This window comes from Cucurbita pepo, chromosome LG11 (genome assembly GCF_002806865.2).
Source record: "Cucurbita pepo subsp. pepo cultivar mu-cu-16 chromosome LG11, ASM280686v2, whole genome shotgun sequence".
NCBI lineage: Eukaryota > Viridiplantae > Streptophyta > Magnoliopsida > Cucurbitales > Cucurbitaceae > Cucurbita > Cucurbita pepo.
The window spans coordinates 6,971,954-6,995,800 of NC_036648.1; the positions used below are offsets into that span (position 1 = coordinate 6,971,954).

Consider the following 23,847-nt stretch of genomic DNA (forward strand, 5'->3'; position numbering starts at 1 on the left):
TCCGCCGTTCAATTCCAGCCCCAATATTGACAAAAAGTTATTTCAAATCCTTCCAATTCGAGTAACCCAATTAATGAATTCAAATCGCCACCGGAAGTCCACATCCCCTCCGTCCGCAAAGCCTAAGATCGTCAAAAGGGCCATTGAATCAGTAATATCTTAATCCTTAATCCTACTCCACAAGTGTCAACAACAACAAGAACAATCCACCACTTGGCTACTGCTGCTTCTTCTTCTTCAACTAGACGTCAAAAGAGCCACTGGATCGTTTTGTTTTTCGATTACAACTCTTGCGATCTCTCATTTCCGCTTCAAAAATGGTGATCTAACTATCTCTTTTCTCTGTAATCTCGATTCATCTCTCGATTTCTGATTATGGGTTAGATTTTTAAGGAGAAAAATCGTTGTGGGGTTGTGGATATTCATATTCTCTTGATCTTTGACTGATTTTCTGGACCGAATTTTCCCGAGAAAATTCTGGGTTTGTGTTATAGAATGTAGTTGAAAATGGGTTTCAAAGCTCTGTTGATAATTTGAATGAATTCACGAGTTTCAATCATTTATTTCTTTACTCTGTTTTGAAATTACTGCCTTCTCCCACATGCAGATGCTTCATTTTAGGTTTCACAAAGCAACCTCATGAGACCGCTGATCTTGAAAGCCAAATTTCTTCACGCCATTGGAACAGAATCTTGTTCTCTCGATGTCTGTTCAAGAGGTTGATCCATTGCTGAAGGATTTGAATGAGAGGAAGCAGAGCTTCAGGCGAAATGTGGTATCGTTGGCGGCGGAGTTGAAGGAGGCTCGAAGCCGCCTTTCATCTCAGGAAGAATCGTTTGCTAAAGAGGCCCAAACAAGGCAGGCATGTGATTTTGGATGATTTGGGATTCTTGGGCACCTTTTTTTTTCTATCATATTGTTTATCTTTCAAGCTTTTGAGTGATTTTTTGAGCTGTTTTTGCAGGAAGCAGAGACTAAGGCTAAGAATATGGAACAAGCAATTGAGAGATTGCATGTTGAATTGGAAGAGAGGGATGAACAGCTCAAGGCTTCTGCAAATTCTGCCACCAAGGTTCCATTCCCAACTCTGTTTCTTACTGGAATTTTCATGATTAATTATTGGTTTAGGTTATCATACTCTGCTTGTGATTGCTTTACTTTTCTCTATCTGGCTATAAAGTTCCCAAAAAGCTACACATCTTAGTCTCCTCTTCGTGAATGCCTTCTCTGTTTTGCTCCTTTCTTTTTCAATGTGAGGAAAGCTGGAAAAAGTACTGTGTTGTTACTTTAATTGTTATTTCCCTCCCATTACTTGAATTCAAATAATTGTTTGATTTGAATATGCTGTTGGTTGGTAGGAGGGAAAATGAAGGCAAAGTTTAAATGAATCTATAAATTACTATTTGTTAATACTTAAGAAAAGCGATGGAATTAGAGTCAGACACCGGGTGGTGTGCTAGCGAGGACGTTGGGTTTTTAAGGGGATGGATTGTGAGAACGCACATTGGTTGGAGAGGGGAATGAAACATTCCTTATAAGGGTGTGGAAACCTCTCCCTAATAGACACGTTTTAAAACCTTGAGGGAAAGTCCGAAAGGGAAAGCCCAAAGAGGACAATATTTGCTAGCGGTGGGCTTAAGTTGTTACATATGGTATTAGTGCTAGGCACTGGGCGGTGTTCCAGTGAGGACGCTGGGCTCCCAATGGGGGTGGATTGCGAGATCTCACATCGGTTGGAGGGGGAACAAAACATTTCTTATAAGGGTGTGGAAACCTCTCCCTAACAGACGCGTTTTAAAACCTTGAGGGGAAGCTCGAAAGAGAAAGCCCAAAAGAGGACAATATATGCTAGTGGTGGGCCTGGGTTGTTACAAATGGTATTAGAGCCAAGCACTGAGCGGTGTTCCAGTGAGGACGCTGGGCTCCCAAGGGAGGTGGATTGCAAGATCTCACATCGGTTGGAGGGGGAACAAAACATTTCTTATAAGGGTGTGGAACTTCTCCCTAACAAACCCGTTTTAAAACCTTAAGAGGAAGCCCGAAAGAGAAAGCCCAAAGATGACAATATATGCTAGTGGTGGGTCTGGGTTGTGTTACAAATGGTATTAGAGCTAGACATCGGGTGGTGTGCCAGCGAGGACGCTAGCCCCCAAGGGGGGTGGTTTTGTGAGATCTCACCTCGGTTGGAGAGGGAAACAAAACATTCCTTATAAGGGTGTGAAAACCTCTCCTTAACAGACGCGTTTTAAAACCTTGATGGTCAACCCAAAAGGGAAAGCCTAAAGAAGACAATATCTGCTAGTGGTGGGCTTGGGCTGTTACAGTTTCTTTCCCCATCTGATAGCTGCAGAACCGTTTTGTTCGTTTTTTCATTTTTCATGATGGTTTCATAGTAAATCCAATTCCTTTGCTTTTAAGGATTTATAGAAAAGGGGTCTGATGAAATCCATCATTATGTTCTTTAGAATGATGTATGTAACCAATTCTTTGTCGAATACAGTATCTCCATGAGTTGGATGGACTAAGACTACAGCTCGCCGCCGCTCAAGCAACTGCCGATGCAAGTGCAGCATCAGCTCGATCTGCACAGAACCAATGTGTAGCGCTTTTGAAGGAATTGGACGAAAAGAACACGTCTATAAAAGAACACGAAGATCGTGTGAAAAGGTTAGAAGAACAACTCGACAACCTACAGAAAGATCTCCAAGCAAGGGAATCTTCTCAGAAGCAGCTGAAAGATGAAGTGACGAGAGTCGAGCACGATATTACCGAAGCTCTCGCCAAATCCGGTGTGAGCAAGGATTGTGAATTGAGGAAGATATTAGATGAAGTTTCCCCCAGAAATGTGGAGAAGATCAACAAGCTGTTGATTGCAAAAGACGAAGAGATAACAAAACTCAAAAATGAAATCAAAATGATGTCTTCTCATTGGAAGCTTAAAACCAAGGAGTTGGAGTCACAAGTATGCATACTTCTTTGGCTATACCGTGTACGGTATACTTCCTCGTACCATACCGCTTTCGTATTCGTTTATATATTTTGATTTTCTTATCAACAGTTAGAGAAACAACGACGAGCTGACCACGAGCTGAAAAAGAGGGTGTTAAAGCTAGAGTTCTGTCTACAAGAAGCTCGCACTCAAACACGGAAACTTCAAAGAGTAAACACTAAACTTGCTTAGAATTTGATGGTTTATTAGCTTTAGTGTAGACAAGACTCATAGTCGATAAAACGTTCTTTTTGGACCCACCTGCCTTTTTGGACCCACGTGTTATAGATGAAACTAAACTACATTTGGTTCGTAACAGATCGGGGATCGACGGGAGAAAGCCATTAAGGAACTGAGGGATCAGTTGGCAGCAAAACAAGGAGCCGGTCCTACAACGGATGGTGAAAAACAAAACTTCTGGGAATCCTCGGGGTTCAAGGTCGTGGTTTCGATGTCGATGTTGATATTGGTAGTATTTTCGAAGCGATGAAGTAAGTCGTTAGAATGTATAGTCTTAGCTCTAGGAAAAGGTAGAGGAATGACCACTAAACTAAATGAGACCACCAAGCATGTAGCTCAATCAAATTAGGTGGCTTGTAGGCTTAGTGAGGCCACATTAGGTGTGATGTTCCATGCTTTATGTCTATAACACTTACCTCTCCAATAGGCTACCAACTCATTGTGACCACTCATAGCTAGTTGTTCACAAATTCCTCCTACAACATCATGATTAGCTCGAAACCACCCCTTTCTTTGCTACCAAATCACCGAGCTCGATGATTATACGAGTTGTTATAGTTGCATTATTTGAAATATCACTCCGAGCCATTACTCTTTCAAGCATACATGATTAATGTTATAACACTAATAAAGATAGGATTTCATAGTCGAGATGGTTACATCAAGTCTAGTCAACATTACATCTATTTGAACGTAGCAGTGCACACCTTTATTTTGTTGTAGCCTTTTGAACGTGAATTATAGAACTTTATAACCACAATAGATGTTAACTAAGACATCGGTCGAAAAGAGCTTTCTTCAGCAAATGTCTAAATTTCTTCGCAATTCTATGTAGTTTAGATTGCATGTTTAGAATCATTTAAGCTTGACATAATCGATCTTTATTGTAGAGTGATTTGAATCTCAATCAAGTGTTGTTGCCTTTAAATATTTGATCAATAAGGTAATCTGAATTTTCCTTTTCATTGGAATGATTCCTTATCATCAGGGTTAAGTGTTCTTACCTTTTCCTTTCGTTAATGACTAAGTTTCTTTGCAATTCTATATAGTTTATGTTACATGTTTAGAATCATTCAAGCTTGACATGAACGATCTTGCTTGTGGAGTGATTCAAATCTCAAACAAGTGTTCTTACCTTGAGATATCTGATCAATAAGGTATGGGTTCGTGGTGGTGGTGATGGAGACCTTAGGAAAGAGAGTACAAAAGACTGTTGTGATATCAAATCACTCTACATTAATAATCTTTGGTGTAAGGCATCACCAAATTCAATGTCCCTTTCAAATAGTTGCATGAATGAATGATTTAAATTGAAGAACAAGGCATTTCATTGTGCAAAATGGGACACAATTAGACATCCACCAACCATATCCCTTCCCTGATTTTAAGTATTAACCACTAACCCTTATGGATTACCAATACCACCACCTAAATCTTTGCTATGCACTCGAAGACTACCCGCTTAATTCGAACACTTCTAGATCCTCCATGACGACTGTAACCGCTCAAGCTTACCACTAGTAGATACTGTTATCTTAAGGTTTTCCTTTCGGGCTTTCCCTTAAGATTTTTAAGATACCTCTTCTAAGAAGAGGTTTCCACACCCTTATAAAGAATGTTTTGTTTCTCTCTCCAACCGATGTGAGATCTCACAACGACGCTGTTGATGCTTTGTCCTGTTACATATCGCTGTCAGACTCACTGTTTTAAAACGTGTATGCTAAGAGAGGTTTCCACACCCTTATAAAGAATGTTTTGTTCTCCTCCTCAATCGATGTGGAATCTCACAATCCATCTCCTTTAGGGTCTAGTGTCCTCGCTGGCACTCATTCCCTTCTCCGATTGATGTGGGATCCCCTAATCCACCCCTCTTCGGTCACTAGTGTCCTTGCTGGCACACAACCTCCTTGATGACACATCCTATGGGGTCTGGCTCTGATACCATTTGTAACAGCCCAAGCCCACTGCTAGCGAATATTGTTCGCTTTGGCCCGTTACGTATCGTCATCAGCCTCACAATTTGCGTCTATTAGGGAGAAGTTTCCACACCCTAATAAGGAATACTCCATTTTCCTCTCTAATCAATGCGGGATCTCACAGCTAAGGTAAGTCATTTTTGAGATATACGAATTCTTTGGTTAGAACGAGTCCTAATAGTTAGAGTCAATAAAATCATTACTTCTTTTACAAAGTGATGATTTAATTAAGAAAAGAAACAATCAAAAGTGAGGCAGTTGCCACCTAAAGTATGTACAATAATGAGCAAATTAAGTAGCATACAAGTAACATATGGAATTTTAGAAGTCATTATCATCCTCGGTAACGACTCCCGGTAACAACTCAAGCCCACTGTTAGCAGATATTGTCTTTTTTGGGCATTCTCTCAAGGATTTTAAAACGTGTCTGCTAGGTAGAGGTTTTCACACCCTTATAAATAATGTTTCGTTCTCCTCCCCAATCGATATGAGATCTCACAATCACTCCCTTTGGGGCCAGCGTCTTTATTAGAACACTGCTTCGTGTCCAGCCTCCTTTGAAGCTCAGCCTCCTTGCTAGCACATCGCTTGGTGTCTGGCTCTAATACCATTTGTAACGGCTTAAGCCCACCGCAAACAGATATTGTTCTCTTTGAGCTTTCCTTTTCGGGTTTTCCCTCAGAGTTCTTAAAACGCGTCTGTTAAAGAGAGGTTTCCACACCCTTATAAAGAATGTTTCGTTCTCCTCCTCAATCGATGTGGAATCTCACAATCCATCTCCTTTAGGGTCTAGTGTCCTCGCTGGCACTCATTCCCTTCTCCGATTGATGTGGGATCCCCTAATCCACCCCTCTTCGGTCACTAGTGTCCTTGCTGGCACACAACCTCCTTGATGACACATCCTATGGGGTCTGGCTCTGATACCATTTGTAACAGCCCAAGCCCACTGCTAGCGAATATTGTTCGCTTTGGCCCGTTACGTATCGTCATCAGCCTCACAATTTGCGTCTATTAGGGAGAAGTTTCCACACCCTAATAAGGAATACTCCATTTTCCTCTCTAATCAATGCGGGATCTCACAGCTAAGGTAAGTCATTTTTGAGATATACGAATTCTTTGGTTAGAACGAGTCCTAATAGTTAGAGTCAATAAAATCATTACTTCTTTTACAAAGTGATGATTTAATTAAGAAAAGAAACAATCAAAAGTGAGGCAGTTGCCACCTAAAGTATGTACAATAATGAGCAAATTAAGTAGCATACAAGTAACATATGGAATTTTAGAAGTCATTATCATCCTCGGTAACGACTCCCGGTAACAACTCAAGCCCACTGTTAGCAGATATTGTCTTTTTTGGGCATTCTCTCAAGGATTTTAAAACGTGTCTGCTAGGTAGAGGTTTTCACACCCTTATAAATAATGTTTCGTTCTCCTCCCCAATCGATATGAGATCTCACAATCACTCCCTTTGGGGCCAGCGTCTTTATTAGAACACTGCTTCGTGTCCAGCCTCCTTTGAAGCTCAGCCTCCTTGCTAGCACATCGCTTGGTGTCTGGCTCTAATACCATTTGTAACGGCTTAAGCCCACCGCAAACAGATATTGTTCTCTTTGAGCTTTCCTTTTCGGGTTTTCCCTCAGAGTTCTTAAAACGCGTCTGTTAAAGAGAGGTTTCCACACCCTTATAAAGAATGTTTCGTTCTTCTTCCTAAACGACGTGGGATCTCACACATTCTCTCTTTCAAATGCCACAAGAAACTTCATTATGATGCCAATTTCTTCATACCTTATTCTTTATATCAGAGCTCTCTAAGTGTTCTTGAGATGTCTTCTGTTCATTAAAACCATGGCTGCTTCTATGCCTTTAGAGCATGCTTGGCTGTGCCAAAGGGACTTCAGAAATTGGCCCTGTAATCAACTACAACAGCCTCTGCAGGTAACGGACGAGCCCGATTCTCACCCGCGCGGTTGTTCGTATTTCATTTTCTTCTTCCAAGTCAATCACTTCTTAGAAAACACTCGCTGAGCCACTCAAATCTCTCTCAACACCTAGATTTTGTTATGTTTTCAGGTCGATCAGAGGTCCGACTTCCTTCTCCCCACCTTTTAGCATTATAAGCTCCCGAAAAAACAAAGAAAAGAAATTAGGCCATCTTTCTCGAGAGAGTCCGTCTTCTCTCAGACCAACAGTCTGATACTTCCAGTCAACTACTTTATAACAGACTTCTCCGTTCTTGGGCTCTACTCGCTCATATATGCTCCAATCCTACAAGTAACAATGATTTACATATGTGTGTATGCAAGACCGCTCCTGTAGTTCAAGGCAGGTACCAGGAGAACTTATCGAACATACCAGAATAAAGTGATCGGTGATTTTACACTTTTGGATGTACGAGATGGGGAATGATCTAAACCAAGAGCTATCAAAGAAAACAAGCATACTTGGTCTTAAGGTATGGGAAGTCATTGGAATTGGAGTAGGCCTATTCATAATCTCAACCCTTTGCATACTCTCATTCTTTTTAACCTCACGCAACAAGAACTCAAGAACATCATCATCAGCAGCCAACACCAACACCAACACCAACACCTTATGTCCTCTAACACAAATCCCATCACATTCAAAGGACATAAAGGCAGTTCATATCACCACTTACAGCACTGAATCAGGATCATCATTTCATCCATTGAGCTATGGCTATGGATCACAATCAGGGGATGAAGGCAGCTCTGGCACCGTCACGACGACAACAATGAACCGACGTTCGACGTCGCCACTGTCGGGTCTGCTAGAGATGTCGCGATTGGGATGGGGGTATTGGTTTACATTGAGGGAGCTGGATTTGGCTACTAATTTGTTCTCAGAAGAGAATTTGATTGGAGAAGGAGGGTATGGAGTTGTGTATAAAGGGAGGTTGTTGAATGGGATATCAGTGGCTGTTAAGAAGATTTTTAATGGACAGTAAGTTTTGGGTGTAAAATTAGTGATTTGATTGATTTTGAAGTGTTAAATTGATACTTTTTTTTTGTTTTTGTGTGTTTTAGAGGCCAAGCTGAGATGGAATTTAGAGTGGAAGTTGAGGCAATTGGGCATGTTAGGCATAAGAATCTTGTTCGTCTTTTGGGGTACTGCGTCGAAGGGACTCATAGGTACTCGACGCCTCTCTCTCTCTCTCTCTTCTCGCTACTCGAAAAGTTATATGCTATTTAAGTCGTTGTGTTGACTTTTACTTGCTTTTAAATCTTCTCTTATTCTTACTTTTGAACTCGCTTTTGAAAATCTCTCTGCCACTGTTTTCTAAAACCTTCTTCTCAAACGGGGTTAGAGGCTTGATGTGAGTTCTCACATCGGTTGGAGAGGAGAACGAAACCTTCTTTATAAGGGCGTGGAAGTCTCTCTCTAGTAGACGCGTTTTAGAAACCTTGAGGGGAAGCCCGAAAGGGAAAGCCTAAAGAGAACAGTATCTGCTAGCGGTGAGTTTCGATGGTTACACTTGAACATACGTTGCTCGGTCGTAGGCAATGCAAATACAAAAAAGCCCAAAGAGGACAATATTTAGTAGTGGTAGGCTTGGACTGTTACAGTTGAACATACGTTGTCCGGCCGTAGGCAACGCGAATACAAATTGGTTTGACTCACTTGGTGTTGGGAGTGAGTGCCACATAATCGCAAAGTGCTGTCAAGAAAAGTGCGATTGTGACAACTCTCTCTCTCTCTAAGAAAAATGCTCTAATACTGATTGTTGTAGCGAAAGTAGAAGCAAGATCGATCGTACTCACATGCTCACAAATATAAATCAAACAAAGAGACACAAAGACTTACGTGGTTTGGAGAGAAGAAATTCTCCTACATCCAAAAGTATTCATGAACCAAATTTTCATGAAAATTCTTGTAACGGCCCGAGTCCACCGTTAACAGATATTATTCTTTTTGGGCTTTCCCTTTTGGGCTTTCCCTCAAGGCTTTAAAACGTGTTTGCTACGGAAAGGTTTCCACACCCTTATAAAGGGTATTTCGTTCTCCTCCCCAACTAATGTGAGATTGTTGGATCTCATAATCCACCCTTCTTCAAGGCCCAGCATCCTCGCTGACACTCGTTCCTTTCTCCAATCGATGTGGGATCCCCGCCAAATCCACCTCCCTTTGGGGCCCCAGCGTCCTTACTGCACACTGCCTCGTGTCTACACCCCTTTGGGGAACAGCCTCCTCGCTGGCACATCGCCCGGTGTCGGGCTCTGATACCATTTGTAACAGCCAAGTCCACCGCTAGCAGATATTGTCTCTTTGGACTTTCCCTTTCGGGCTTCCCCTCAAGGCTTAAAAACGCGTCTGCTAGGGAAAGGTCTTCATACCCTTATAAAGGGTGTTTCGTTCTTCTCCCCAACCAACGTGGAATTGTTGGATCTCACAATTCTCAACAGATCTTACTAATCGGTCCTAATCCATGTTCACGAGAAAGTACTATTCTTAGCTTTGGTCTACTTTCAGGATGCTGGTGTATGAGTACATAAACAATGGAAGCTTAGAGCTATGGCTTCATGAAGGAATGGGAGAGAATAGATACCTTACATGGGAGGCTCGAATGAAGATCATGTTGGGGACAGCCAAAGGGTCAGTAAAATGATCAACCTATGTCTTGTCATATGTTTTGTCTGGTTTTTTAGAACAACCTATGATGTTTTTTTGTTGTCATGTCACAAAGGATTGCATACTTACACGAAGCCATTGAGCCAAAGGTGGTGCATCGAGACATCAAGGCCAGCAACATACTTATAGATGAAAATTTCAATGCCAAAGTATCCGACTTCGGGTTGGCAAAGTTGATGGAGGTCGGAAAGACTCATGTTACGACTCGAGTTATGGGGACATTTGGGTATTCTCTATTCAATATTCTTGTACGAGCTTTTAGTTTTGGTGTTGTTCTGAGTATTTTTTTTTTCCAGGTATGTGGCTCCCGAGTACGCGAATACTGGACTTTTGAATGAGAAGAGCGATGTGTATAGCTTTGGAGTTGTATTGGTGGAAACAATCACGGGAAGAAATCCTGTTGACTATGGACGTCCACCCAAACAGGTACATTTTTTTAGTTTAACAATATATCAAATTCATCAATTTGAACCGTCTTCCCGAAATGTTGGCTCGATTAAGGTAAACGTGGTGGATTGGCTGAAAATGATGATCGGAAGTAGACGATGCGAAGAAGTGGTAGATCCAAAAATAGGGATCGGAGGAAGGCCATCCACAAGAGGGTTGAAAAGAGTTCTGTTAGTTGCTTTGAGGTGTGTGGATCCAGATTACGAGAAGAGACCAAAGATGAGCCAAGTTGTTCGGATGCTCGAATCTCAAGATAGTTCTTCTCATACACGTTCAAAACAGTAGTCACATTCACATTATTGGTATATATAATATGTACGTAAGCATGTTTTTTTTTCCTGTAATTATTTTTATTCAATTCACTTTGAGGAAAGATTTCAATCGAGGACTTGGGTCGTCACTAATAATAACAATGAAAGAGCTATACGTAACAAGAATGGAGCACTATAGGCTGTAAAATTATGTTCGAGTTTAGTGTCTGTGAAACCAATCGACCAAAGTTCTAAACTCGACGATAATGTTAGTATTGTACGATGTTAGCATTCTTTTTAGTACAACATCTGAGGTGGAAGATTCAAACATCTGACCTATTAGTTGACTTTATTTATATATATATATATATATATATATATATATATATATATATATATATATATATATTATATATTATCGACCAAACTTACCTATTAATTTTAATTATATTTATTAAATATTAATATTAATTAAAATAGTGTTAGACATGTAATTAATAATACAATCATTTACTTTAAATTTTACTTTAAAACCAAAATAGTATGTTGGGCCTGGACCGTCTTTATGGGCCGGGTGGGCTTAACGGCCGACAAATGGGCCACGATCTCCTGCACCCGGAACCTCGGCTCCACAGATGCAATCGTCTTCGAGTTCCCTACCATGGCTGGCTAAACGCAGGAGGATGAGGAGAGAGAGTTCCGATATCAAACCATCTTCACTGAACAACAAAAGCTTCGATGCCATTTTCAATTTCAATTTTCTCGGCTCCTCCCGGTGCTATTCCCCTGTGCTCCAATGTCCGCAGAATCCCCCACTGCAGCTACCATGTGAGTGTGCTTGATCCTTCACTCTCTCCGCTACTTCTTCAATTCATTTTCAGTTTCTCACTTCTAATTTTGCTTCCTAGTTGTTTGATCTTGATGAAATTAGTTGTTAATTCATAGCGAAATAAGTGATCGTAGTAAGAAGATAGGTTTATTTGCTGTAACAAGATGTAATGCAAGTATCTATCAGATTTTTGATCATATGGTGAGATTTTATGCTGAGTTTGTGAGAGATCATTCAAAATTTGGGGGTTTCTTTCTTTCTCTATCAATTTCCTTACCCTTTATGATGGAATTCTCTAATATTTTAAACAAACTTCTTGTTTCTAAGCTTAGTAATGGTGTTCTTATATTCATGAGTCGATTTAGATTGCGCCGAATAGATTACGATCGCGAAGAGCTTCCAATTTCTGCCAAATATTTCATGGCTTAAGGCTCTGGATAAGTGAGAGCCTAAGCCTTCTGCAACATAATGGGAAATCTGGACAAACACAGAAGTTTAAGACTATAAAAAATCATAAAGGAGATGAGTTTGATAAGCCTTTTGAGGAAACTTCGTCACAGGCTCAGCTAGTTCCTGAAGAAGTCTTGAAATCCAACCTTTCCAGTGGTTAGTAAACGTAGTTGCCTTCCATTCTCTCATTTACTATAGTTTTGATCTAATATTTGTTATGTTTTTTGGTGAACTAAGCATTTTTGTTCATCAGATTCCAATTCTGAAACAACTAAAACAAGTACACATGCTGCAGCATCTGAGAATCTGCAATCTGATGCTCCAGATTCCTCTGCGTCTTCTGGATCCTTGCCACAGTCACTTATGTCAAACCGCATCGTCGGGGACGAAGAAGTACCATCCCTCTGTATTGCTGTCATTGGAGCTACTGGTGAGCTCGCAACAAGAAAGATTTTTCCAGCACTGTTTGCGCTGTATTATAGTGGCTTTCTCCCTGAGGTATGGTGATATTCAGATTTATGACATAAACACAGACATCCTAGTTTCTTATATCTCGTGGGAGTATTCTATGTCGTATCCTTGCATATATTTAATTGATTTCAACACGTTCAGTTTAAAATGTGTTCCACACGCACATTCCGTAAAAAAAAAAAAAAAAAAAAATTTCGCTCCGCAATCATTTTTATCTACTGGGCTAGTTTCTTGTCCCAAAGGGACTTCAGTTCCGTTCATCGCTTATAGTCACATTTTAAAACTGTTGAGAATGGTATGCGTATTGATTATTTTTACTGGACATTAAATTATTCCAGGTTATTGAAGAGATCTACCTCAAGAAATTGAATGGAGATTCTTATGCAAAATATAAATGAATGGAGATTACATCTACTAGTTTGATATCTATGTGAACACAAAGTTGATTTACAGCTGTTCTGATATTCCATGGTTGCAGAATGTTGGCATTTTTGGTTATTCAAGAAAGAATATAACAGATGAAGAACTGCGGTCGATTATATCTGCTACTTTAACCTGCCGCATCGACCATCAGTATGTTTCTGAATTTATTTCCTGGATAATCTCTTTATACTTTTATTGTCAAGTATTCAATATGTTCAGAAAATTGGAATTCAAAACTCATTCTAATCTGCATGTTTGATTAATGATGTAAAACGTACACTGAGTGGTACGTTGTAAATGTTTCGAGTTTTCTCTGTGCTGACTAAGTGCATGTTCAACTTAAAGTTATACCATGTACTGTAAGGGGAAAAAACATTGAAGTTCAAGCATGCAGTGGAGGCTTGTTAAGGCTTGATTTCTATGATAAAACAGACTTGTGAACTTCAAAATGTGATTGTCAACTGCATAAACTTGAAATTTTTTGGAGTTTGACAATTACTGATGTCAATTGTAATGAATTTCATCGATATTTTGGCAACGTTGTGAATGTAAAACGAATGCGTTGTGTTTGGCAATTAGTAACAAAATTTTGGTGAAATGTATTTTGTTTCTTTGTAGACAAAATTGCAGTGATAAAATGGATGCTTTTCTGAGTAGAACATTCCATGTAAATGGAGGTTATGACAACAATAAGGGCATGTCAAAGCTCAATTTCCTGATGGAACAGATTGAGGTGGTTGCATCGGGCCATTGATTGATTGAGAAGTTCTTTTTTTCTTGCATTTCCTTATGTCCAATTTTTCGATATGATTGTCGATTAATGGTTATAAAATATGTGACATACTGCAGAGGTATTCCGAAGCAAACAGGATATTTTACCTCTCCGTGCCACAAGACGCCCTTCTAGATGTTGCACTCTCTCTTTCCAGTAAAGCTCAAACAAAAAAAGGTTGGAATCGTGTTATCATCGAGAAACCTTTTGGCTTTGACATGAAGTCTTCTCATTTTTTGACAAAATCTCTTCTTTCCCAATTTGAGGAAAACCAAATTTACAGGTGTGTCTTCTCATCATTCGTTCTTCGATATCACTAACACTGCACTTTAATACCCAGAACTTGCACAACCTAAGTGCAAAGCTAACACTTTTTTGTTCATAGTTCTTATGTTATTTTAGATTTCAGCTAATAAATTGATTTTAAACCGTCATATTTCAGGATCGATCATCTTCTTGGGAAGAACCTTATTGAAAACCTTACAGTTTTAAGGTTTGCTAATTTAGTTTTTCAGCCACTATGGAGTCGCACATTCATAAGCAGTGTACAGGTACACATTCTATAAAGAAATTTCTAGTCCTTTCACTCTGTATACTCACTAAACAAATTAAAAATTATTACAGGTCATTTTATCGGAAGAACTTGGAGTTCAAACAAAAAGGTTACTTGGAAGTTCACTGGTTTTACTTTTACCTTTGTCTTGAATTAATGTTACAGGATCATCAACATGTATGCAGTTCCTTCCATGCAGATTTTTGGACGGTGGTGGAATCATTGGGGACATAGTGCACAGCCATATACTACAAACAATCGCATTACTTGCCATGGAACCACCCATTAGTCTTGATGGTGAAGCCATTCGAAATGAGAAGGTAAAATATCGACTTCTCGAAAAAGTACTATTGCATGGTGTAATCACTGTAATGTAAATGAGTAGATTCTTTCCAGGTTAAGCTTCTGAGATCCATTCGCCCATTGGAACCTAGTGATGTTGTTCTCGGACAGTACAAATCTAGTGCCAAGGACAAAGTTGACCTTTTTCTCGACAATCTGACCCCGACATATTTTGCTGGTGCTTTGTACATTGACAATGCACGCTGGGACGGTGTTCCTTTCTTGATCAAATCAGGCTTGGGACTAATCAAACACTGGTAATTTCTTCTTTGGTTACGCTATTGCATGTCAGAAAGATGTAGGACTTCAACAGAATTAGTTGTTGGATATGGCCCACGAAATATATCGAAACAAATAGATTAAGCAGAAAGAACAAATTGTGAGGGGAGAGATCCTTTGAATAGAAGAACCTTAAGCAGTTATGCTTTTCAATTCTCTTTGTTGTTGTGAATAGAGCATACATATGATCCGTATCTAGAGTGGAGAAAACATTAACAAATTTCCTAAACTTTCCCTACAAGTTAGCAACTACTTACAATTCTCTTAAGACTAACAATTATCCTAAAATTGCTCGAGGTTAATAAATTTTTTTTGCTAAGTCAAGTTTATTAACTTGCATTAGTTTTCATCCCAAGATTATATGGCAATGACGATGTAATGGATGATTTTTTGTGTGAGTACACTTACAACCATTGGAACTTATTGATAAGAGGGGAATGAAAAATAGGAGAAAACGACCACTGATGAGGGAAATTAAGAACCAAAAAGCTGAAAGGAAGTAGAACTTAGAACTTGAATAGTTAAAATTTCAACATCAGTTTCTAATACCTAGGCATAGCAATGTTATATCAAATCTTATTCTTAGCGGAGCTTGTTCTGAACACGATAGTTTAAAATCTCTGGTATGATCATAATGATAATTCCCCTACATATTCTCTGCTTATCCTGCATCCTTAATGGAGAATTTGCTCTCAAATGCAGTGTAGAGATCCGTATACAATTTCGCCAGGTTCCAGGGAACATATATCGCGAGCACATTGGGTATAACAGTGCATCCACAACTAACGAGATTATTTTGCGTGATGTACCTGAAGAGGCCATTCTTGTCAGAGTTAATAACAAGGTTCCTGGATTGGGATTGCGATTGGACTCTCCAGAGCTCAATCTTCTTTACAAAGACAAGTGCGTCTGTGCTTCATGGATTTGAAATATTGTCCTTTGTTAGTTGCAGCATGGTTTTGATGTGGACATTGCTTTATTCTCTCTTGTTCATTTTAGTTTTTCTCCCTTACTGTAGGTACAACGTGGACGTGCCCGATTCATACGAGCATCTTCTCCTTGATGTCATTGATGGGGATAGCCATCTGTTCATGAGGAGCGATGAACTCGCAGTTGCATGGAACATCCTAACTCCGATCCTAAATGAAATCAAGGAGAATAACATTAAGCCCGAACTTTACGAGTTCGGTGGCAGAGGTCCCATCGGAGCTTATTATCTGTGGGCCAAACACGGAGTTCGATGGGTCGAGGAGTAAGCAGAAGGACATTTTATTCTATGGCAAGCTCTCTCACTAAGAAACAGACACACTAGATTTGCCAAATGGTTGAATCATTACATTCATCATCCATCTAGTTCATTTATTTGAAGCAGTTGGACATAAAATTTCAACCTAGTAGACTAAAACCACATGATGATGCAACTTCTGGTTGCGATTCTCAACTTAGTTCCTTGTAATGCTACATAGGATTGATCTGCCATTGGCTCAAGACATGTGATGAAAGAATATGAGGATTGTATTGTACCATATAGAAAGAGTTATTCCACCAAAATTATTTTGAAAGGGAAGAAACGGCTGAGGATTGTAAGAATACATCTCCATTAGTACGAGACCTTTTGGAAAAACCAAAAGTAAAGTTATGAGAGTTTATACTCAAAGTGGACAATATCATACCGTGGAAAGTTGTGGTTCCTAACATGATATTAGAGTCATGCCCTTACCTTAGTCATGTCAATAGAACCCTCAAGTGTTGAACAAAGAAGTGGCTAGCCTCGAAGGTGTAGTCAAAAGTGACTCAAGTGTCAAACAAATAGTGTATTTTGTTCGAGGGCTCTAAAGAAAGGAGTCGAGCCTCGATTAAAGAGAGGTTGTTCAAGGGCTATATGGGTTTCAGGAGAGGTTTTATGGTGCACCAAAAGCAAAGCTACGAGGGCTTATGCTCAAAGTAGATAATATCATATCATTAGAGAGAGTTGTGGTTTCTAACGGAAACTGTAACACTCTATATATGCTTGTTTATTTGTATACAGAATCATTGCCATTGCTCGAGTGATGTAAATGAAGAATACGAAGAGGAGAATATGGATTGAGGTAATAGATTCATTGCACCAGATTTTTTGGTTTTATTCAATCATTTTCAATGACATGCTTCATTAGTGGCAGCCATAAACAGGGAGTGTAGGATCCACGAAGACTCGAGATATTCCCCAGTCAACAAATCAAAAAACAAGCCGCCAAGAAATTAAGGGAAAAGAATGCTCATGGTCCACACACACATTATATCACTGCTCATTTTGGGGTCAAATCATCATCTCTTTTTCATTTAAACCTTATTTTATTTTGGTGGTGTATGAACTTTCAACATGTCTATTCTATTTTAGTGCCTCGATTTTTTTGGAAAAAAACAAAAATTGAAGTTTTAATCTTAGTTTGTTCTTGTTTTAGTTTTTAGATATGTTTATTTTCGTTTCGAGGCTAAATTAATTTAAAAAATATTCATAAATTTTGTACTTTGTCTTAACTTTCAAAAGTTTCAATAGTAACTCTTAAATCTTTAAAAAAATTGTTCAAAAATACATTTGAACTTTAAAAAATTTCATATTTAACTGTCAGTTCTATATTTATATTTTAAAAATACCGAACCAAATAATTAATTTTTGACCATTTTTCAAAGTTTAAGTTGAAAGGAACTAAAATAATTTTAAAAATTAATGAATTATAATTTAATAAATATAATTATTTTAATCCTTATTTATGTTTAACAAATGGTAGGGTAGGTTTGAATATGTGTTATGGAATGAGTTGGATAGGATGGCTCACAAGCAACCACTCCACATTAAAATAATTATATTTTGGTTGAGGAGGAAAATGAAATACGCTTTTATAAGAGAGTGGAAACTTTTTTCTAGCAAACGCGTTTTAAAGCGTTGAAGATAATATCTGCTAGCAATGGGTCTGGGTCGTTACAGTTGGTATCAGAACCAGACACTAGACGATGTGCTAATAAGGACATTAGGCCCCAAAAGGTTGCGCACGTGTACTCGTTAGGAGATCATTACCAAGTGGTTTGTGCTCAATATTTGCGTTGTTGCCTAGTACGTAGTTGTGTTTGCGTTGAAGTTTGGTTCAACCTAGAATTAATTGTACCACGAGGGTCAGTGGACCTATATTAGGGTTTAGCCACGATTATCTAGTTTATAGTTTTTGAAAGCCGATGACAAACTTACAGGCTAATTGATCAGGATTTTCATGACCCATTTAGAGATAAGCTAGATGATCCTATCCCAAGTCACGTTAATACATGTAATAGTAAAGACAACGACATACTACGAACATAGCACAAAGAGTACTCGTATTTTCATATTTAGCTTCTGTTCATTAAGAGTTTTTTAATAGTTCTTAACTGAATTCTACTTTGTAACGAGGTATAGAACGAATAATGAAATTTAAATTATTTTGTTGGAATCATTGTATTTCCATTTTCTTTTTAATGCGTGCCGGGAACAATTTTGTGACATTTTCTAAATTATTTAGATTAGCATACTACCAAACAAAGAAACGAAAACGATTTATCAAATACATCAATTAATCAATTATATACTTCTAAATTTCACAAATTTAGTTTAAAACTCTATTAGATACTCAAAACTCCGAAACTAAACTAATAATTTAACCTTATTCATGTTCGAGTTTAAGTTTATATAGTTTCATATCTTCATTTCAAACGTCTCGATTTTAAATCTCTTTCTCAAATTATCGTATAAAAAAAGATTAATCTGACCTGTAATCGAGGCAGAGAATCCCAATTCCATTTTTCAATCTCCTCATTCAAATTCCCACATTTTTCAAAACCCATTTTACAACATTTCAATGTGAATCATCTCTTTCTCTCTCTTTGTTTTTCTCTCTCTCTCATCCATTTCTCATCCCTTGGGAGCAGAGCCATGGAAGGAGGAAGAAAGAGAAGAAAATTGCAGAACATTGAAGAAGATGATGATGATGATGAAGAAGAAGATGAAGATGAAGATGAAGATGAAGATGAAGAGGAAAAAATGAAGCTGTTCTTCGCTCTAATTCAAAACACCAAAGCCATGAGAGACAAAATCAAATCAAAAGAATCAGCTGAAGAAGATAACCCAACAAAAGGGGTTTGGAATCCAAAGTTTCAGCCAGAAGATTTCATTGAAGATGGGTTTGATACCCACAGATCCAAATCCAAAGTCGCCATTGAATTAGGAGCTGCTTCATCTTCAGCTACAAAACAGAGCAACCAAAAGGAAGAACACCAAGAACACCAAGAACACCAAGAACAGCTAGAACAACCAAAAAAGGGGCTCGATCTTAATCTCTCTCTTTGATTTTTGTTCTTCTTTGTGTTGAATTAACGCTGTTTTATAATGGGTTGCTTTTGGTTTTGCTTGATTCTATGTTCAAAGCTCTTATCTTTCCCATTTTTTTTGTTTATTTCTGCGTTTAAGATTGCTCTGTTTTGGTGGGTTTTGTTTCCATTGAGCATTTGAATGAGCTTTCTTTCATTGTTCACTTGATTTCTATAATTGGTAATTTATGGCCTCTTTTCGGTTTATTGTGATAGAATTATTGGGGCTGAGTCCCACGTCGGTTAATTTAGTGGAAGATCACAGGTTTACGAGGAGAGGATTTTTGAAGATTATTAAGAGTGAGTCTCACTGATTGGTACGAGACCTTTTGGAGGAGCCCAAAGCAAAGCCATGAGAGCTTATGCTCAAAGTGTACAATATCATACTGTAGTGTATTTTGTTCAAAGAGAGGATTGTTGAGGATTATTGAAAGTAAGTCCAACGTTAATTAATTTGGTGGAGAGAAAGGAGTCAGTCTCGATTAAGGGGAGGCTATTCGAGAGCTCCTTAATCCTCAAGGGAGGCGTATAATGTACATTGGATAATTTAGTAGAAGATCATGAAGTTTAATTATTTAGACACTAAATTTTAGGGTAAATTATAGGTTTAGACTGTGACATCGAGAGGGGAATGAAGTATTTTTTTTGTAAGGGTGTGGAAATTTCTCATTAGTAGACGCGTTTTAATGGGCCAAAGCAGACAATATCTGATAGCGTGTGGGCTTGAGCTATTACAAATGGTATCAGAACAAGACACTGGGTGTGTGCCAGTGAGGACGTTGGTCTCCAACGGGTGGATTATGAGATCTTATTATCGGTTGGAGAGGGAAGCGTAACATTCATGGTAAGGGAGAGATTTCCAAGGAGGAGTGGAATGTGAGATCCCATATTGGTTAGACAAGGGAACTAAGTATTCCGTATAAGGGTATGGAAACCTCTCCCTAGCAGACGCGTTTTAAAATCGTGAGGCTGACGACGAAACGTAACAGGCTAAAATGGGTTAATGGTGGACTTGGTCTCTTACATAGACGAACGATCGAACTTGTAATTGTGGTCTCTTACATAAAATTGTGAAACTTCTTAGATTAAAATTGTAATGTTATTTCTCGAGAATTTACCTTCGATTTCATTCGTTATTAAAAAAAAATATCCATGAAAATGGAACAATGACGAGAAACAAACTATGGTTTAATTGAACTCAATTGTTGCAAAAGAAATCAAAAGGCAATGACGGAGTAGAATAAGCTCTAGAAAGTACTTTCGAAGCCACGATCTTGTTAGCTTCTTCGGTGTAATGAATCCCGTCCCAACTGATGAACTTTGAATTTTCGTTACAAACTTCATATCCCGGTTGACCACACGTCACTCTAATGTCGTAATTGTATGGACGTCCCCCGGCGCCACAACATGCCATTAGAGGATCAGAAAAACCTGAAAAAAACGGTTGTTCTTGTGAGTTTTTATGAGATTCATTGGTTGATAGAGTGTTTGTTTAGTAAATTTACGACGGGTTTTTGTACTTACCGTGTAATGAGGAGTTGGCAATCAGATCGTACTTCATAGTGTAAATATCAACGTACACAATACTTGCGTCTTTCAGTTCATATCTCAATTCCTGGCATAAATGGCTTAACGCCTTGTTGAACAATGTCGCTAGGTTATTGTAGCTCGAAATGCATCCATATCGGTCGAGATCTTTCATGTGAAACGATGAGAGTTTCTGAGGCAAACAACCTAACGGCCCCGTGTTGTGTATCCAAAACTTCCTTCCACCTTGACCATACAAACCCTAGAGAAAAACATCGAATTCAACAAAAGAGGAACCGAAAAACGAAGCACAACCACTGATTACTCTCACCTTTACAGCATTTTGAATTTCGGAAATGACCGATGGGATCTGTTTAACCACTTGAAAATAAGAAAGGTTCTTAGATAAAGAGTCGGCTATATCATTTTGACCAATGTCAATCATATACAACGCGTTCCTAAAACCGTCATCATCAATCAAATTCTCGTAACCTAAAACAAGATCTCAATCTCAATCGACTATATTCTTAACATATAGAAAATGGAAAAAGTAACGACAATAACTGTAACGATAAGAGTTCAGAAGAATACCAGCATTAGAGTTAAGAAGTTCGAGCGTTCGGGTCTTGAAGTGAACGAATTGCATGACTTGAATGTTGAGCGAAAAAGGAACATACTTGGGGAGAGTGGACGATCCTACGATAGCAAAGTTTGCTCCATTTTTGAACTTCGATCTTGCTAACGAGTCCATATAAGGGTTTAACAAGTTCGTGTTCAAGCTTTCACCTGTCAAATCAAAATGAAATAAATTTCGGTCGGTCTCAATCTAGTTGTTCGAGTTGTAAATTTTTTCAACTCGAACAACTCTAAATTTTTTGAGTTAAATTAGTTCGAGATGTTCAGATTATTTATTTATTATATTTTTCAAACTCAATCTCAATATATATTTCAAAAATTACTCTCGAATCGTTAAAATTTATTTTTTAGAGTGGTCGAAGGTAATAAGAAAATAATTATTAAATTAATTTAAAGTAATATACATATCTTTGTGAACTAAGAATTAAAATAATTTAGTCTCTAAATTTATTGTCCTCTATGGGCTTTCCCTCGAGGCTTTAAAAGGTGAGGGAAGGTTTCCACACCCTTATAAAGTCTAGGCTATGGTTAGGTTTCCACACCCTTATAAAGTCTACAGGAAGGTTTCCACACGTTTATAAAGTTTACAGTTAGGGGAAGGTTTCCACACCGTTATAAAGTCTACGGAAAGATTTCCACACCCATGTAAATGGGCTTTCCCTCAAGGCTTTAAAAGTCGAGGGGAAGGTTTCCACACCCTTATAAAGTCTACCGCTAGGGGAAGGTTTTCACACCCTTATAGGCTAAGGGAAGGTTTCCACACCCTTATAAATTGGGACCGCCCCCAAATCCACTCCACTTTGGGGCCCAGCGTCCTTACTGTCATACCGCCTCGTGTCTACCCCTTTTAGGGAACAACGAGAAAGCTGGCACATCGTCATCGTCCGGTGTCTGGCTTTGATATCATTTGTAACAACCCAGGCCCACCAGATATTGTTCTTTTTGGGTTTCCCCTCAAAGATTTAAAACGCGTTACGCGGTTTTCAGGGTGCTTTGTTCTCCTCCCCAACCAACGTGAGACATCACATTTAATAAATTATTAAAATAATCTTAATAATAATTTATGGAAGGGAAAGAACAAATTAATATTTATAATACATAAATAGAAAAGAAAAAAAAATAGTAAAAATTTCCTTAATATATAAAAATGCTAAATTTAAATCAAAGTTCAAAAAGAGAGGAAGGTGGGACCCAGCACAATAAACGCGCCACGTGGACAGAGAGCACAGAGATTAGAATATGAGTAAAGCAGAGGATTCAAACTCCAGACAACGTCAAACAGAACGGGATCCATATCCATCTCAAATTCCACAAAAACCCCCCAAATTCCCATAAATCACAAAAATGCCATTCACAATTTCAGATCTAAAGACGAACTGAACGGTCAGATCTAACGCCACGTAATAATTAAAAAAAGAGGGGAAAGTATAGTGGGGCCTACTTACAGAGAAAGTCGATGAGAAGGCGGCCATCGGAGAGGCGGCCGGTGGATCTACGGAAGAAGGTTCGGCCATTAGGGGAGAGAACCGGAAACCCAAGTCCGGCGACTAAGCCGCCGGTATCGGAGTTGGAGTCGCCGAAGTTGAAGATGACCGGCGGACGGCGAGTGCACTGGGAAAAAACCAGAGAAGGAGGAGGAAGAAGAAGAAGAAGAAGAAGAAGAAGGGTAAAGAGACCGACAATGGCGGCCATTGTCACTGGACAGTTCAAAGCTCGCAAAGCTGCTGTCTTTCTTCTCTCTCTTTGTTTGTGTGAGATTTATTTTGTTGGGTTTTGAGTATCGAATCCTTTATTTTGATCTTTTTTGGTTTTTGTCTATAAATTATAATGTAGACTGTCGGTGGGTCGCATTTTGTTTGTGTTCTTCGTTGTTATTTCGATGAGTTTAAGGAAAATCATTAAAGTTTGTACTTAAATTTTTGGATCTTGGGGGATTTTTTAGAAAATATGGACTTCGCGTTCGGATTTTTTAATTTTTAAACGGGTTTATTTGGAGTTTATTCAATATAGTGGGGGATCTCACGATCCACCGCACGCATAAGGTACACGATGAATCTGTGTATGTCGAATCTCACAATTTACCTCGCTTGGAGGCCAACGTCTGGGCTGACACACTGCTCAGTGATTGATCTTGATATCATCTTGTAATAGTCCAAGCTTACCACTAGTAGATATTATCCGTTTTAGCTCATTATGTATAGTTGTCAGTCTCATGATTTTAAAACATGTCTGAGAGGTTTCCACACCCTTATAAAAAAATGTTTCGTTCCCTTCTCCAGCTGATGTAAGGTCTCACAAATATATTTTGGTTACGAAGTAAAAGAATGGATAATTATTGAGTATACCGATAAATTTCCTTGAGGGCTAGCGTGTTCGCTGGCACACTATTCGATAACTGACTCTGATACCATTCTATAACCGTCAAAGCCTACTACTAGCAGATATTGTCTGCTTTAGCTCGTTACGTATACTCATCAACCTCATGATTTTAAAACGTGTATATTAGGGAGACGTTTCTACAACCTTATAAAAAAATTGTTTCGTTTCCATTCGAACGGAGGTGAGATCTCACAAATATATTTTGGTTACAAGGAAAATAAAATAAAAAAAACGGATAATTCCTAACTATACCAATAAA

At 38.7% G+C, this 23,847-nt stretch overlaps 4 protein-coding genes across 6 annotated transcripts; 3 read left to right on the forward strand and 1 right to left on the reverse strand.

The window, feature by feature from the left end:
* Positions 1-40: 40 nt before the first annotated feature.
* LOC111804746 (nuclear envelope-associated protein 2-like) lies at positions 41-3,848 on the forward strand. Of its 2 annotated transcripts, none has more exons than XM_023689523.1 (6): positions 41-320; positions 608-862; positions 965-1,072; positions 2,501-2,962; positions 3,059-3,160; positions 3,309-3,848. In XM_023689523.1, exons 2-6 carry the CDS (start codon positions 704-706, stop codon positions 3,477-3,479), a joined length of 1,002 nt encoding a protein of 333 aa, XP_023545291.1. In that variant the 5' UTR covers positions 41-320; positions 608-703; the 3' UTR covers positions 3,480-3,848. The 2 variants fall into 2 exon arrangements, with proteins under 2 accessions (XP_023545291.1, XP_023545292.1); XM_023689524.1 differs by lacking the exon at positions 41-320 and adding an exon at positions 327-481.
* A 3,021-nt stretch (positions 3,849-6,869) lies between these two features.
* Positions 6,870-10,635, forward strand: LOC111804735 (probable receptor-like protein kinase At2g42960). The gene is made up of 6 exons (XM_023689507.1): positions 6,870-8,166; positions 8,250-8,354; positions 9,694-9,816; positions 9,908-10,078; positions 10,149-10,278; positions 10,354-10,635. Exons 1-6 carry the CDS (start codon positions 7,592-7,594, stop codon positions 10,582-10,584), a joined length of 1,335 nt encoding a protein of 444 aa, XP_023545275.1. The 5' UTR covers positions 6,870-7,591; the 3' UTR covers positions 10,585-10,635.
* Positions 10,636-11,207: 572 nt separating this feature from the next.
* LOC111804722 (glucose-6-phosphate 1-dehydrogenase 4, chloroplastic) lies at positions 11,208-16,259 on the forward strand. 2 transcript variants are annotated; one of them, XM_023689489.1, is made up of 12 exons: positions 11,208-11,378; positions 11,745-11,985; positions 12,083-12,327; positions 12,779-12,873; positions 13,342-13,456; positions 13,573-13,778; positions 13,938-14,046; positions 14,120-14,157; positions 14,248-14,368; positions 14,445-14,647; positions 15,372-15,572; positions 15,688-16,259. In XM_023689489.1, exons 1-12 carry the CDS (start codon positions 11,289-11,291, stop codon positions 15,923-15,925), a joined length of 1,902 nt encoding a protein of 633 aa, XP_023545257.1. In that variant the 5' UTR covers positions 11,208-11,288; the 3' UTR covers positions 15,926-16,259. The 2 variants fall into 2 exon arrangements, with proteins under 2 accessions (XP_023545257.1, XP_023545258.1); XM_023689490.1 differs by having other exon boundaries at positions 12,125-12,327.
* A 3,886-nt stretch (positions 16,260-20,145) lies between these two features.
* Positions 20,146-23,013, reverse strand: LOC111804742 (GDSL esterase/lipase At1g09390). The gene is made up of 5 exons (XM_023689515.1): positions 22,655-23,013; positions 21,165-21,359; positions 20,905-21,065; positions 20,571-20,835; positions 20,146-20,477 (listed from the first exon to the last, which is right to left on the reverse strand). The coding sequence occupies exons 1-5, from the start codon at positions 22,899-22,901 to the stop codon at positions 20,245-20,247; spliced, it is 1,101 nt and encodes a 366-aa protein (XP_023545283.1). The 5' UTR covers positions 22,902-23,013; the 3' UTR covers positions 20,146-20,244.
* Positions 23,014-23,847: the final 834 nt, after the last annotated feature.

Bases quoted from the DNA above. Each gene is read 5' to 3' on its own strand.
- LOC111804746 (XM_023689523.1), top strand. From the start codon at position 704: ATGTCTGTTCAAGAGGTTGATCCATTGCTGAAGGATTTGAATGAGAGG. The intron at 863-964 runs GCATGTGATTTT...CTGTTTTTGCAG, and splicing joins AAGAGGCCCAAACAAGGCAG to GAAGCAGAGACTAAGGCTAA. The intron at 1,073-2,500 runs GTTCCATTCCCA...TGTCGAATACAG, and splicing joins CTGCAAATTCTGCCACCAAG to TATCTCCATGAGTTGGATGG.
- LOC111804735 (XM_023689507.1), top strand. From the start codon at position 7,592: ATGTACGAGATGGGGAATGATCTAAACCAAGAGCTATCAAAGAAAACA. The intron at 8,355-9,693 runs GTACTCGACGCC...GTCTACTTTCAG, and splicing joins TGCGTCGAAGGGACTCATAG to GATGCTGGTGTATGAGTACA. The intron at 9,817-9,907 runs GTCAGTAAAATG...CATGTCACAAAG, and splicing joins ATGTTGGGGACAGCCAAAGG to GATTGCATACTTACACGAAG.
- LOC111804722 (XM_023689489.1), top strand. From the start codon at position 11,289: ATGCCATTTTCAATTTCAATTTTCTCGGCTCCTCCCGGTGCTATTCCC. The intron at 13,779-13,937 runs GTGTGTCTTCTC...GTCATATTTCAG, and splicing joins GAGGAAAACCAAATTTACAG to GATCGATCATCTTCTTGGGA. The intron at 14,648-15,371 runs GTAATTTCTTCT...TCTCAAATGCAG, and splicing joins TTGGGACTAATCAAACACTG to TGTAGAGATCCGTATACAAT.
- LOC111804742 (XM_023689515.1), bottom strand. From the start codon at position 22,901: ATGGCCGCCATTGTCGGTCTCTTTACCCTTCTTCTTCTTCTTCTTCTT. The intron at 21,066-21,164 runs GTATTCTTCTGA...ATCTTGTTTTAG, and splicing joins ACTTCTTAACTCTAATGCTG to GTTACGAGAATTTGATTGAT. The intron at 20,836-20,904 runs GTGAGAGTAATC...GTTTTTCTCTAG, and splicing joins AAATTCAAAATGCTGTAAAG to GGTTTGTATGGTCAAGGTGG.